This window comes from Cervus canadensis, chromosome X, assembly GCF_019320065.1.
Source record: "Cervus canadensis isolate Bull #8, Minnesota chromosome X, ASM1932006v1, whole genome shotgun sequence".
Taxonomy (NCBI): domain Eukaryota; kingdom Metazoa; phylum Chordata; class Mammalia; order Artiodactyla; family Cervidae; genus Cervus; species Cervus canadensis.
In genome coordinates this window covers 15106313-15121937 of record NC_057419.1, presented here as the reverse complement: position 1 = coordinate 15121937, position 15625 = coordinate 15106313, and the positions used below count along the sequence as shown (strand labels likewise).

At 39.4% G+C, this 15625-nt stretch overlaps 1 protein-coding gene across 7 annotated transcripts in view; it reads right to left on the bottom strand.

Moving 5' to 3' along the window:
- The window catches only part of ARHGAP6 (Rho GTPase activating protein 6), a 488293-nt gene that overhangs the window by 141282 nt on the left and 331386 nt on the right, over window positions 1-15625 (bottom strand). The window contains exon 1 of one of the 7 annotated variants that reach the window (XM_043458074.1): window positions 10627-10880. The exons of the other annotated variants lie outside the window; for them this stretch is intronic. Coding sequence (XP_043314009.1) covers window positions 10627-10686 — 60 coding nt within the window. The 5' untranslated portion in view covers window positions 10687-10880. Of the gene's footprint in view, window positions 1-10626; window positions 10881-15625 lie in introns of those variants that run through there. 7 annotated transcript variants of the gene reach the window in all.

Sequence of the window (15625 nt, the reverse complement as noted above, 5' to 3'; positions counted from 1 at the left end):
GTGTTAACACCACGACAGAGGTATTGTCAAAATGCCTTGGCAAATATGAAAGAAAGTGTTAGTCGCTCAGTCATGTCCAACTCTTTGCGACCCCATGGACTGTAGCCCGCCAGACTCCCCTGTCCATGGGATTATCTTGGCAAGAACACTGGAGTGTGTTGCCATTTCTTTCTACAGGGGATCTTCCCGACCCAGGCAGACATCATTAGCCATGTGTCCAACAGTTTTCCTCACCACTCGGTCCTTGTTGGCAGTGCTGGAATTAATCCCAGCATCAGGCTTTCCACAAATTCAGGAGGGAGGAGCCCCCTCCCCTGTCCCATAGAACAAATGCTCACTCCTCCAATTACAGCATCAATTGCTACAAAATACCATATATCCACACCAAATGTGGCATCTGTTTCCCTCGTTAGTGATTGGTTTAGGGATTGGTTGTGTTGGAACCTGAACAATGAATGAGACCGAAAGGGAAATCTAATAGGAGAGGCGGAGCTTCTGGGGAAAAGAATTACCCCCTAATTAAAACTGTGTACCTAAGTTGTTACCGAGCCTATAAAACAATTATCCTTCAATTAAAAAATAAATACATTAAAAAACCCCAAAAAACTGTGTATACACACACTAGGGCAAAGTGCTGTTCTGTCTTTGGATCTATTTGTTTGAGGATGTGATAGCTGGAGTTGTGTCTGCCGTCTTGTAACCAGGAGGGACAAGTAGAAAGGCAGAAAGTCTCTAGGTCTTCGGTGCCCCTGAAATAACCAACCTTGGAACCATCTATCTCTAGATGAATGATGCACTCTATTTCCATGCTAGTGTCTTTCAACTGTGGGTAATAATTGATTAGTGGGTCATGACATCGACATCAAGAGCCTTGTCATTTATGTCATGACAGCCAACTTTCTCTTCCAACAATGTAACGCTTATATGGTCAGGACTAAGGAGAATTGTTTTGTCAATGACTTTCCTGAAAAAAAAAATCTAGTAGAAAGATAGAAATATATATCCTGGTATAGTCTCCAAAATATATGCCCCCACCACACTTTGTCTTCCACGGCTCATGAAAATATTGCCATTATGTTTATTCGTACTGAGAAACATTTTAAGGATGTAAGGAATGATGTCACTTGAAAACTATGTGTGATATTGAAAAGAACACAAAATTTCAAATCAGACTCGAGTTGCTTTCAAGTTTTCTGATATAAGAGGATTCTCTATTTGGGAAGGTCACTGACAAAATTATTCTAGTTTTAAAATAATTCAAATTATATACATATATTCAAACCACATATTTGAATTATAGGGAAAAGCTCAGGCTCTGGACTGAGGACTGCTCACTATGGAATGAGGTGTCCTGCGTAAGTGACAAGAAACTGAAACTTCTGTATTAAATGCCCAAACATATGTTTTAACAAACCATTTTCATCGTAGTCTTCTATAGTGGACATGCATGTTAACCACAACATAGGATCTATTTGATGGTCCAGAATGAGACATATGAACATTCATCACTGAAGTGAGTTGTCTTGGAAATTTAGAAGCAATAAAGCTCTGATGCCTGTTTTAAATTACCTGATATTACGTTGTCAGTCTAACCATTCCTTTCTGCTCCAGGCAATTCCTTCTTTTTGTTAGTGTATATTTACATCTTCTAATATGTAGGTTACTTTGTATACATTTTCTTCCTAACAAAATAAAGTACATTGACCTTTGGGTTGTTATTCTGGTCACTTTGAGGTTATTTTATTTCCTGATTGCCTATATGTAGCAGATGACTGCAGTCCACAAGCAACATGTAGATGTGTGTGGCTACCTAGTGTAACACAAAGTATCACCACGTAATGTAACAAAGCTGATGTAAATTAAATAAAAAAAGAGCATTTCTAATTCATTCAAACTCAAGCTTAGTTGCCCAATGTTGTATGTTTTTGAATAAAATATGGAAGAAAAATCACTAGATACTAATGACAAAGACTCAAAGTATAGGCTGAAATAAATAGCAACACTGATCATAAATATACTAATAAACACAAACATATATAAAAACTTCTTAAATCAGCAAAAAAAGAAACGCAAGAGTATATTATTGACAAAGGTGTGCTATGTCTTTGAAATTAAGCTAAAAATACTGATGCAGTTGAGTAGATAACCTCAAGGAAATTCTCATCTCACCATAACCACTCCCATGTCACTAATACATTTAAAATCTGTTCTGCTCTCATTCACTCCTTGTTGGTGAGGGCTTCAATATGCATAACTTTTCCAGGGTGCAAATATATGTCTAGGAATTACCCAAAGAGAGTCATTAAAATGTATGGTAAGACATGTTCAAAGATGGTGATTATGTATTCTACTGAGAACCTGCATCTCTGAAATTTGTCTATATGTATCTGAAGGAATTATGTGGTAAAAAAGTATCTCTAGAAGAAAATTTATTAGTGGAAAAAATGTGATAAAGTAAAATTTAAGACCAAGACTGTATATCAAATGTGAATATTAGGTGTAGCCATAACATGTAAACAGGGCTTCCCTGGTGGCTCAGACCATAAAGAATCTGCCTGCAATGTAGGAGACTCAGGTTTGATCCCTGGGTGGGGAAGATCCCCTGGAGAAGAGAATGGTAACCCACTCCAGTATTCATGCCTGGAGAATCCCATGGACTGTAGCCTCAGACCTTGGGGTCACAGAGTCGGACACAACTGAGTGACTAACACTTCACTTTTCATAATGTGTAGATAATCTGAACACACATATATAAATGTGTGTAGAAAAAAGCTAGAAGGAAGATACATCTGTTTGTATGAAGATCCAATTTTTCTACAAAAAAAACATAATAAATTACTTCTGTAATCAAGAACAAATTTAATTTTTAAAGTTTGTTTTCCCTTTTTTCTGCTTCAATTCAGACACACCTCTTTCCTTCAGTTCCCTTTGATGTGAGTTTTGGATCTTGGTGAGTCCCGTTCAGGTAAATTCCCAGCAGAAATCAGTTCATATGTACTTGATTTTTCAGAGATATATTTGGACCAAAGAAGGGTGAAAGGAAAGGGGCAACTGGCTTTAGCAGGAACAAAAACGAATAATACAGTCAAACAACAAAGAAGATATGAGCATTGTAAAGTTAAGGAAAAAGAATTTAGAAACAACAAAAATAAAGTAAAATAGAAATGATCACCAAAGCAGCACCTACTGAAATTCTATCAAAGATTAGCTGGATTCAAAGAGCAGGCAGGTCAAAGAGAAAACTCAGTGTCTAAGTCCTAAACCCTTAAAGAGAGGAGGCTTGTGACGACTTCAAATTAAATGGGTTGGTTCTCTTTTGATTCAAATAATACCTAAACTACTTGCCCACTTAAAATTAGTCAATTATCTAATTTTACTTTTGGGCTTCAACTGGCTATAATGTATATTTTTCTCTCCTATGCTTAATTACATCGGGTCTGAATCATCTGAAGAGTTCAACTTCAGTCAATACCCATTCCAATTAACCAGAAAATGTTCACAGTTCACTTATTAGAAAGGGCAAAGGAAAATGCAATTTAACATGCTAATTTCTAGGCTCTATTTTCATAACCCCCTATTTTTTATGGAAGTTTGGTTTTATTAAATTGAAAACAATTTGAAAGAAAACCCAAGATTGGCATCTTAAATTCATGAGTAATGCTTATTACTCCTTGCCAGATATATGGCTCTTGGATAATGAGCTATTTGGAAGGCAAGAGTCCTTTAACAATACTGTGCAGCAGCAAAATTAGAATAAAAGTGTAAGACATGTTATTATACTATATGCATTGTTAGCATGCAAAGAGGATGGGAAATGAAGGATTACCTGGAAGTAATCGTCACTTAGTTAGAAAGAGTAATAGTTGTCACATTTTACAAATTAAAATTTAAGGTGATAATATAATGGAATATTTAAAATCAAAGACATATGCTGACTGGTAATTATGCTCTACACTTGGCACTGTTCAGTAAAGATCCTCAAGTGGCTATTCAAATTTTTTTTAATGAAAATGAAATTAATTTTCAAATTCAGTTCCTCAGTCACACGAGACACATGTGGCTAGTGGCTACCATACTGGACTGCAAAGATGCAGAACATTTCTTTTACCACCCAGAGTTTTACTAGACAGTGCTGCTCTATATACTGCCTCCTGAAGTAGAAAAGCAACTCCTAGGAATTCAAAGATTTTAAACAAAAGATGAAACAAACATACTTGCTGGTTAAAACTGAATATCTCAACTATCCATTACAAGTTATTTTCCAAGCACTCCAGTAAGTACGATCCTGTATGGGAATTTTCTAAGAACCCTAGAAACACCCTTCTCTTCCTCAGGCTGAATCACACACTCCAAAATGGTTTCCCATCTAGTGTTCTTTTAAAATAGACAAATCAAGAGTTCTGCTAAATTGATTTTTCTGCTTGTAAGAGACACTTTTAGTTCCAAAAAAATGGTCATTTATTTTCAGTCCTCTACCAGCCACATCCACACTGGAGGTAGAAGGCAGGGGCTGCCCTTGACCTAGGGTTTCACTGGAATTAGGCCAAAGTGTAAGCTGATGGAAAGATAAAGAAAAAAATAACAAACTTTCATCCATCCCTGAGAGTGGCTGACTGCCTGTAAGCGTTGGGAAATATTTACATTCTTTTCTATTTTGTGGTTCAAACCAACAGCACAACATAGGATAAATGGCTACCTGCGTGCTTGAGAGTACACACACTGACAGACACACTTGCATGTCCACGAAGTTTACCTCCAGTAAAAGGACATATGCTATTTGAACAATTTGAAATTTGAAATAAAAATTTTCTCCATTCCAATCGTTTAGAAACTATATGGTCATTGTACTAATCATTATTATCAAGGCATATTATACGTCTTTCAATACAAAAATACAAGGGGAAAAGGTCAAGTTGTTCATTTTATTTACAAACAAAGTCAAGTTGACCACTTCCTCTCACAACTCAACACAAAAACACTGAATTTTCTCCCATATCTGAAGTTTGCCCCTTAGCAATAAACACTTGCTAAAAAGACTGAGTTTAAGGTCAAGGCTTTAAAAAGAATACAAAATAGCAAGGAACTGTATTGATTTTTCTTAAAAGGGATTTGATTGTGGCTCAACATGGGGATCACAAGAGAAAAATGATTTCAACCAATTTCCCACATTTCCAGAACATAATGGCCTCTAGCTGTGTTCCACATTGCTTTAATAAAACAGCCATCAGCCTGTGTTTGTTGTGAAATTCTCATTAATTGGAATTTTTAGTTGTTGTTTTGTGATTTGCCTTATAATTCCCTTTGCTCCCATTTGGTCTAGAGCCTTATCAGTAGGGAGTCACTAGCTGAAATTTACTTATTCCAAAACACTTCCCTGCTGGGAAGAATTCATCCTGTCTTCATGTGAAACACCTGATTCTTCTAGAAATAAATAATACTTGAGAGATAAGATGGGCTTCCCTGGTAGGTCGGACAGTAAAAAATCTGCCTATAATGCAGGAGATGTGAGTTCAATCCTTGGGTCAGGAAGATCCCCTGGAGAAGGGAATGGCTATCCATCTAGTCTTCATCTGAAACACCTGACTCTTCTAGAAATAGATAATGCTTGAGGAATAAGATAGGGCTGGGAATGGTGAGGACAGGACAGGTCAGGGTGAGGGAAAAGAAATGGTCATTTAGGTCCCAAAATACCTCCCTCAATAAATCATGCCTGAATCACCCATCAAAAAAATCAAGATCAGTGAAGGCCCCTTACAAATAACAGGCCCTAGGGTCAACAAAAAATAGCCCAAGGTGCAGCATTTATTTTCTTTTTCTTAATCAAAAAAATTTTACAACAATGTTAAATATCTCCCTCAGAACAGCCAGATCTTGTTTTCCTCTTCAAAGAATTTTCCATGCTTCGAATTTGTCTGTGGAATGTGGGGGTTCTGGGGTCACAATCGTGACCTTGGCCTATCTGCTGTGGAAACTTGGATGAGTTTCTTGCCTCTCTATGCCTCAATTTCTTCATCTATAAGTAGTACTAACGTCCATCTCTGAGTCCTTTTATGTCAACACGCTCTATCACTCATATTCAGAAAGGGGGAGCCTTCTCCTGGCTCTATAGACCCACAAAGGGAACATTACACAGGTGGAAGCAGGGACTGATACAGAATTTGAAAATATGAAAGCTTTTTCTGCCAAAGGCTCCAAAGTCGAACACAACTGCCTTGCGTCAATGTGCCATCTCTGACATAGAGCCAGCTGAACACCTCTCTCACTATGGCTATGTTCCATGGCCCCTGCCTTCTATCTGACACCCCCCAGAGGCTGTTCTTTGCCACCTCTAAGATCACTCTAAGGGCAGAAGGAGAGTAAAGCCACCGGGAGGGCAGCATGGGTTCACTGGCAGCCAGAGCATTAGAAAGTCTCCCTCGGAATGTCTTCCTTTTACCTTCTTTGTAAGGCCTGGCCCCCGTATATGGCAACTTCCAACTCTGAACCTCTCCTTGCTAATTCCACTCTAGGCGTTTCTTTAACGAATTGTGTTTCTTTAGAGCAGGGGGTACTCAACCAGGCAGCACTGCTTTCTAGGGCACATATGGCAACGTCTGGAGTCACCATGCGGGGATGCAGATAGGCCTGAAGCAGTACTATCAGCATCTAGTAGGGAGAGACCAGGGATGCTGCTGACCGTCCTCAGTGCACAAGACAGACCCCCACAACAGAGAATGATCCAGCCTTGAATGTCAGCACTGGTCATGTTGAGAAACCCTACTCTGGAAAACAACACCAACACTGAGTCATGCTGTGTGTTCAAAACCTAAGATACAGAAAGAATGAGACTCTGGACAAGTGTCTGAGTCTGTATGCATTTTAAAAACATCACTGAGAAAGAAAACCCAAAAGCTCACATCTCAAAGTTAGCAAACTTGCTATAGGACCTCATACAAAAGGATTTTCACTTCCTGTATCAACTGCCTCAGAAAACTCTAAACAGCTTGGGGAGTGACCAGGCTGTTAAAGAAAACGTGCAAGATGAAGAGATGGTCACTCTAGGATTAAATCAGCTGAGTTGTCTAAATCAAGGCAATTCTGCAGAAATTAGAATAGTTATTTGCTTCTTCTGAAGTTACATAAAAGTGGTTGTGTTAGCCAAGTGAGAAAGGAGGAGAAAAATAATCAGATCATTAGCCATTAGAATAAGCACTGAATTAGAGCTCATTGGTTTGTTTGGGAAACATCTGGTTTTTAAATTTGCTTGAATTTGGCAGAATAACGAGATAAGTAGTTGTGTGCAAAGAGTGGACAGGAATTTAAGATGCCTTAATTCTCACGATTTTCAGAACCGCCACTCTCCCAATATTTGATGAGTAAAGTTTTGGTCACAAAATTATTGCCAAAATCCTCTGACAATCATAGGAATATAAAGCAGTGTGATGTAAGTAAAGGAGACCTACTTTGATTGAGTGCAGACCTTGGGAAACCTACAATATTTGAGGGAATCAAGACACAGAACATCTTATCTGTGCAAATATCAAACTCAAGACACTCTTCCATGTGTGATTAAGGCCCTCCCTCCTGGCCTCCATACACCACAGATCAGGAGAATGGCCATACATGAGCTTCAGCTCAATGCCTCCTCGTCTGTAGACCTTTTCTTGTTGGTCTACACAGGCTGGAGTGCTCAGGCCTCGAGGTTTCCCAGGATATATGTTGGGTGTGCCTCTATTTCAAGAAACTACTTGTTTCTACTTTGGTCTCTCTTTACTAACTGGTAAACTCCTTGAGGGAGATTTAGAAAAATATCTGGAGGCTGGTCAGTATGCTTAATATCTACTCAAGGAACTGTCATTTGCATTAAAAAGTCACCACACAGTCCTATAAAAGTAAAGATAATAATAATAACACCAAACATTTACTGGGCTCTTGTTATAGTCTAGGCACTGTTTTAAGCACATGACATGTATTGGCTCCTTCAATTTTCACAACCTTATAGAGGAAAACTTGTCTCTGTACTCAGTTTATAGATGAGGAGGTGTTCAAACATTCAACTTGAAAAAGAAATTAGGTATTTCTTAAAACACAAACCCTGTCCCATGATTGATGAGTATCATTTAAAAGGTTAACTAATTTGTCATCTGCCCCTAGGATCCTAACTAAACCAATTTATATTGCTAAGAGCAAATATAAATTCAACTGATCAGAGTCATAAAGCTTATCTCCTCTTGCCACTTAATTTTTCCTGTCCATTTGACCTCCCAAGGATGTGATAAGGAGCTCGTTGTAAAGAAAGCTACAGAACTCTCAATCCAATAACTCCTCTGCAGTTGTGGTGAACCAGCACACATGGGGAGGAAAGCTCTGCAAATATGGGCAAGTATCCCCACTCCAGGGCAGCTTTGCCATGGCAACCAGGAGAGACTCATACATCCCGCCTGTGAGTGTGACCCTGAGCATGAACGGCCCTCACCCTTTCCTTGGCTCCAAAAGGTGGATTGAAAACAAACACACACAAGTCCAGACCTTATGGGAACTTGATTCATTCAGAGAAAGCTACAGTGGGAACTAAGGATATCTAGGAAATTCAGGCCTTGGCCCTGCATCATCTTGCTTTCCAGGAGGCATACTGAAATCATACCCAACACGTATGGAGAGGCCATTTCAAGTGGCATTCTAAAGAATGGTCAGAATAGGAAGGTTGCTGACATATTCTTCTCAGGACATTAACTCAGAACTAATTGGCTGGCATACTTTCTCTACCCGGCACTTGATGTCCAGATTAAAATACATGGAAAGGTTCAGTATCTCAACGGCCTCCTGCATTGAAGCCTCCACAAATCCTAGCTATCGAGGTGGCATTCCCAACTGGCTCCCCCCACTGGGGTGTTGACTAGAGAAGGAAACGTTTGTGAATTTGCACAGTGACATGCAGAACAAACTCAGGCTCAGAAGGAAGATTCACAAAATCCAATGTTCGCCATGTCATGAGGAACTTGGGCTCAACCTGGTTTCCGCAAATACTCTGTTCTTAATCTGGAAATATCCACAAATGAGCAACTGCAAAAAAAATTTTTTTAATAGAAAAAAACAGTGATGGATTTTTAACCGTTTTTACTGAACACTGCTTAAATGCACAATTCCTATCAGTAGGATTTCCGAAGAGAGTTGGAAAACAAAAGGGGATTTACTGCCTGTGTGGCTCATTTTCCCACAGGTAGAAAAAAAACTGTGTCGGATGAACGGTGTTAGGTAGCTTGGAACCTGTAGTCACTGCAGCCTGAGTTGATTTCTGTTATTGCTGCTAATACTGTAAATAACCAGAATTGCAGTATTTAAGCCTTTGCCCTCTTTCAAAATGGATCATTCAACAGATTATAAATGACGGTGACTTAAGAAATAAATTTTCTCCAAAAGTAATTTGGTTTTTAACAAATTAAATAATTTTCATGTATTTACAATACTTTTAACAATATATAGATAGTGGCAATGTGCACACGATAGAGAGAGGAAGAACTCCATATATGAATTGAAGTAGATGGTCATGTAGTTTAAGGTAAGAGACTGCTGATCTGTAGGAAGGTCTGTGGCTTCACCTTCTTGGTGTTAAAAACATTCATCAAATAAGCTAATGTTTAATATGATGCCTTCTGTTCCTTTAGGAAGGATTCAAAGAAACCTTTACTTGTAGCTATATAAAATGAGCAAGTATCTAAGCTCTGTGAACACCTTTGGAATATTCTAAATTTTTAGGTCTTTCTATGAAATCATAAAAAGCTGGAACTACAAAAAGCAAGGTTTGTGCCAGAGGTTGCAAGCAGCAAAACCAAGGCTTTCTGCTTTTCTCCATCAGTCACCTGTCTTTGCCACATGCAAGAGTCAGACCACATTTTGTGGTTTCACATCAGTACCCGTTCTGCTTGTAAATGTCATAGAATCTTCATCCTCCATTGTACTGAAGGGAAGGGCAAGATTTGCCCTTTTCCCGAATTTTCATCATTTTATGGCATCCAAAGATCCAGACCCAAAGAGAAGCTCAAAAGCAAAGGTACTTAATCTCGGTTCTACCACAGACTAGCCAGGTGACCCTGCCATCATCAAATCCGTCCCCACATTCAGTTTCTCTGTTTCAGAAAAATATTGCAATCAAAGGCCACTAAGATGCATGCAACACTAACAATATAAGCCAATGTGCATTGTTAAAGTCAAATTGCATCCATTTTTAAATACTGAGAAAACAGCCAAAAGGAAAGGTGCCGAAGAAATGGCAGGTCCTTACTGAGATTTGCTTTAAGTGTTCAATAAAAATGAGTGTCTTGGCAATGATATGTAGTGTTCCAGTCAGCCTGGCTTGAAGGCTCTGAACCTTCTCCTAAAGCAACAGGCAGAGACATCTGAAGTGTCATTTGAACCATCTGAACTTTGAAGCTGAAAGAGACCCGGGTGCTGGCACCAGCTGAGTCAATCCCTCCAAAGTGACTGCTTCTCTCACCCTTTCCTGCTTGTGTCTACCTTCCCCCGTTGCAGCTCCAGGACTATTAGCCCATGAAGCCATCCACGATCTTACTGGCTTGGGTCCTGCTGCGCTTCAGGCAGGAGGCACAAACACAGACAGCCTGAAATGTACACACCACATCTTCTTACCTCTGCAGGGTCCTTACACCTCAGTAGCAGCAGCAGCTCCAGGCAGAACTGACCTCCCATCCTCCCCAGGCAGAGCCCCTGGCCAGTGTGGGAACAGAGAAGGAGGCTGGAGACGGGGATACTGCTTGGGGAGCTGGAGGAGCCGGGCAGGCAGGCTCCCTGGCTGGAATGCGTAGCTAGAGGCCCTGGGAGGGAGAAGGCCTGGGGTCACTGTGATCCTCTGAGTCAGACACCCTGGGGAACTCTCAGCTCTGAAAGGCCTCCTTTGGCACACGAGGCAGAAAGGCACCGAGAACTTACTAGGGGGAAAGTTCTGAAAGTTATAAATCCGAGGTAAATGGTTACATGGGCGTATACCAGTTTAAAGTAAATGGTAGAGGTGCAATATGAATGCTGGAGGGGGCACATCATTTACATCATATGCTAATTCATCTATCTGATAAGGGACTTGGACCCAGAATATATAAAGAAATCTTACAGCCCAATCATAAAAAAACAAATAACCCAACTTTTAAATGGGCAAAGACTCTTAATAGACATTTCTCTGAAGGAAACATACAAATGGCCAATAAGGATATGAAAAGAAAGATGCTTGACAGCATTAGCCATCAGGGCAATACAAATCAAAATCATGATGAGACACTCCATTACACCCACTCGGATGGATACAAAGAACTGTTGGCAAGGATGTGGAGAAATTGGAGCTCTCACACAATGCTGGTCTGAATGTAAATGCTTTGGAAAACAGTTTTCAGTTTCTCAAAATGTTAAATGTGAAGTTATCACATGACCCAACAATTCCACTCCTAACTATATGCCCAAGAGAAATGAAAATATTTATCCACACAAAAACTTGTACACAAAATGATTCACAGCAGCATTACTGATAATAGCCAAAAAATGGAAACAACCCAAATGTCCATCAACCAATGAATAAGCAAGCAAAATGTGACATACCTATACAATGGAATTACTCAGCCATAAAAAGGAAAGAACTGATACATGCTACAGTGTGGATGAACCTTGAAAACATTACACTGAATGAAAGAAGCTAACCATAATAGATGACATATTGTGTGATTCCAGTCCTATGACGTGCTCAGAAGAGGCAAATCTATAGAGTGGCAAGAGATTAGTGGTTGCCAGGGGCTGAGGCAGACGGGAGGGCTGGGCGCAGCAATGACTAAGAGGCACAGGGTTTCTTTTGGGGCTAATGAAACTTTTAAAATTGATGGCGGTAGTCGTTGCAGAACTCTGACTATACTGTTAAATTATACCCGTTAAATGAGTGAATTGTAAGGTATGTGAATTAAACCTCAATAAAACTGTTTCATTAAAAAATGAAGTGTTAAAAAAAATGAAGTGCTAGCTCTTGCTTATTCCCATGCCAGAACCCTTCCCCAATTACCCTGGGCTCCTCTGAGATCACCATGACTTGGGCAGGTTCACCTATGTGGCTTGCCAGGGGCCATGGTGAGACAGGGCTTCTGTCAAGCATGAGCTGTGACTCCTGGCCCCTGGCAAATCGGGACCCTTCTCCTCAGCTTCCTTGCTGGGACACTTCTGATAAGACTTCTGCTCCAGCTTCGTGGTTTGGCCCCTCTCCGCCCTGACTCCTTCACTCCCTGGTGGTGACTCCCTTCCTAGCACACCCATGGTTCCCATTGGTGAGAGTCCTTCTGAACTTACACCTGCTCCAGTATCGCATGGAGCAACCCACCCTCTCCAAATACATGAGGCGTGACTTAAGCACAGTGGCCCCTGACAGCACAGTCACTTTTTCATAGCTGAAATTCAGTAGTTAACTGTTACTCTTCACCTTGTTTTTTTTCTTGAAGAAAAAGGAGCTATTTTTTTTCAGTATTTTAAAAAATAATGAGTATTGCCTCTACATGCTCTTGTGCATTTTTACAATTATAAGTAAAAATGAAATTATCAGGTGATGCCAATGAAGCAAGCAATTCAATGAGGAGAAAATCACAGTGCTCACTGGGTTAAAGAGATTCAACATTCTTATATAATTTTATCATTCACAAAGAGAACTACATTAGAGTTACATTTTAGTTAATGATACTCATTATTATTATTATTTGTTTATTTCTATAGCCTTTATCTTTCCAAACTATTCTTGGGCACAATATGCCAGTGCCCAAGAACATTATTTTCTTCATGATAACTAGTTACACCCTGTCCCCTGCTCAAGATTTTGTTTGAATCAGAGCATTCTGATATCAGGACAAAAGTCTTAAGGGAAAGGTTCACGAGAGGCCCCAATTAACAATCATGTGTAGTGTTTGAAATTTATCACATTTTGGACCAATGTGTGATTTTTGCCTATTTGGATTTGTTGGAAATTTTTCAACCTTTAAAGGTCCTTAAAACTATTCATTTTTATGTAAATCAAAACTGCCATGAAGTCCCACCTCACATGGGTCAGAACGTCCATCATCAAAAAATGTACAAACGCTAAATGCTGGAGACGGTGTGGGGAAAAGAGAACCTTCCTACACTGCTGGTGGGAATGTAAGTTGGTGCAGGCACCATGGAGAACAGTATGGAGGTTCCTCAAAGAACTAAAAATAGAGTTGCATGTGATCCTGCAATCCCACTCCTGGGCATATATCCAGAGAAAATAATAATTTGAAAAGATGCATACACCCCAATGTTCACTGCAGCACTTTTTACAATATCCAAGACATAGAAACAAGCTAAATGTCCTTCTACAGATGAATGAGTAAATAAAATGTGGTGTATATATATAATGGAATACCGTCAGACATAAAAAATAATGAAATAATGCCATCTGCAGCAACATGAGTAGACCTAGAGATTGTCATACTAAGTGAAATAAGTCAAAAAGAGAAAAATAAATAACATACATTATCAGTTACAGGTGGAATCTAAAATATGACACAAATGAAGTTATCTTTGAAATGGACTCACAGACATAGAGAACAGACCTGTGGTTGCCAACGAGGAGGGATGGATTGGGAGTTTGGGATTAGTGAATGCAAGATAACAACAAGGTCCTACTGTATAGCACAGGGAACTCTATTCAATATCGTGTGATAAATCATAATGGAAAAGAATATGAAAAAGAATATATATATATGTATAACTGAGTCACTTTGCTCTAAAGCAGAAATTAAACTCATTGCAAATCAACTCTACTTCAGCAAAATAAATGTTTTAAAAAATTATTCATTTTTACAAGTTGGTACCACTGCCCTCTGAAGAACATCGGTGGAGGAGAAGGCTTTTCCATTTGAGGATAAGCAAGGTTGCAAATGAATGCTCACAATAGACCCCTTCTGTGTTAGTTCTGTGCCGAAATGTTCATACAGGCTTTTTCTCAAGCACATTTGAGTGCTGTGGGTAATAGATGTCATATAATAAAACTCAGAGGCACACGCTTATGTTACTTTTTAAGGAAAAAAAAGTGGGGGGGGATCAAAGGGTTTAACAATTTTATTCACTGGCTGATATTCAGCGACTCTGAAAATTTGGCCACTGCTCAGGTTTGTGAATTTCTATGGAAAACGAACTGTGTTTGGCAAGCTTGATGAAATATGAAGCTGATAAAAAAATGTTTCATGCTTTCTCAAGACCTTATGCCACTAACTGTGTGGGATTGGAAAAACTGTTCAAATGTCAATTTAAATGTCACTTTAAACACTGTAAATAAATGACTTTCTATACCCATATGAATTAATATAATTCTGTTGATTTCAGATCATAACTTGAACTGAAGTTTCTTTGAGTTTTAACTAGGAAATGTTTCATGGAGAACATGAACTTCAGAGTAGACAAGTTGAGCTCAGTTGAGTTCTATTCAGAATCCGAAATGTTCATGCAATGCATCATTTTACACTGTGGAGAAGTGACTGAAAACTCAATTGACACAAAGGTTGTTAGGAAGCAGGTCCTGAACTCAAAAAGAAAGGAGTAGGCCAAAAGAAATAAAACATTATTGGAACAGCCCAAATCATTATGTAAAAGAACACTGTGGTGAATTCCGTTGCAGAGTTCATGACTCGTGAACATTATCTCCAAACCAGTCATCTCTTGAGTTTTATAGAGTCGACTATCCAACTGCCTTCTTGACCTTCCATCTGGTATCTCAGGGTCATCTCAAACTTCACTTATCCAATGCTGAACTCTTGACTTTCCTTTCTGGCAAATGTCCTTGTACCTAAGCCTCCCACATCTTAAGAGGTGTTTGTAAAGCATTTATCTCAGTGCCTGGCATGCAGATCTGCTCAATAAAGGTTGATGACAATGATATTGATGATGATTGATAGTAATGAAGATGATTTTTATGCACCCAATTAGTTGAGCCAGAAACCAAATGGCTTTTCTTAATTCTTTTCTTCACTTCATGCCCCACATTTAATCTATTCCCAGTTTCTGTCAACTCTGCCTTCAAAAAAAAAAAAAAAATCAGGAGACCAACCCCTCTCTCCAACTCTGCTATCATCATCCCACCTCCAGCCTCCATCATATTTCTCTTGAACAGCCTTCCAGCCAACCTAACCATGTCCACTCTTGCCCTTGCCCTTGTTCCTTCTTCCCAGAGGGGAAACCAGAATGATTTTCTTAAACAAAAACCTTCATTACCAAAACATATATGGTGCTTGAGTCTGGAAGATTCCTTGGAGAAGGGCATGGCAACCCACTCCAGTATTCTCATCTGGAGAATCCCATGGACAGGAGAGCCTGGCGGGCTATAGTTCATGGGGCCACAAAGAGCTGGACATGACTGAAATGACTTAGCATGCACCATATGGTGCTTATCATGTATTTATTAAATATGTTAAACATCCTAATGAAGTAGGTACTATTATTACTTCCATTTTACAGGTAAGGGATTGAGTAAGGAGGGCAAAGCCACAATTCACACTCAATCAGTCCGAGTCCAGAGCTGGGCTTTCAACTGCTACACAAAATATCATTCCATACTCAAGCTTTTAAAAAATAACAAACAAGCAAAGCCTGTCAA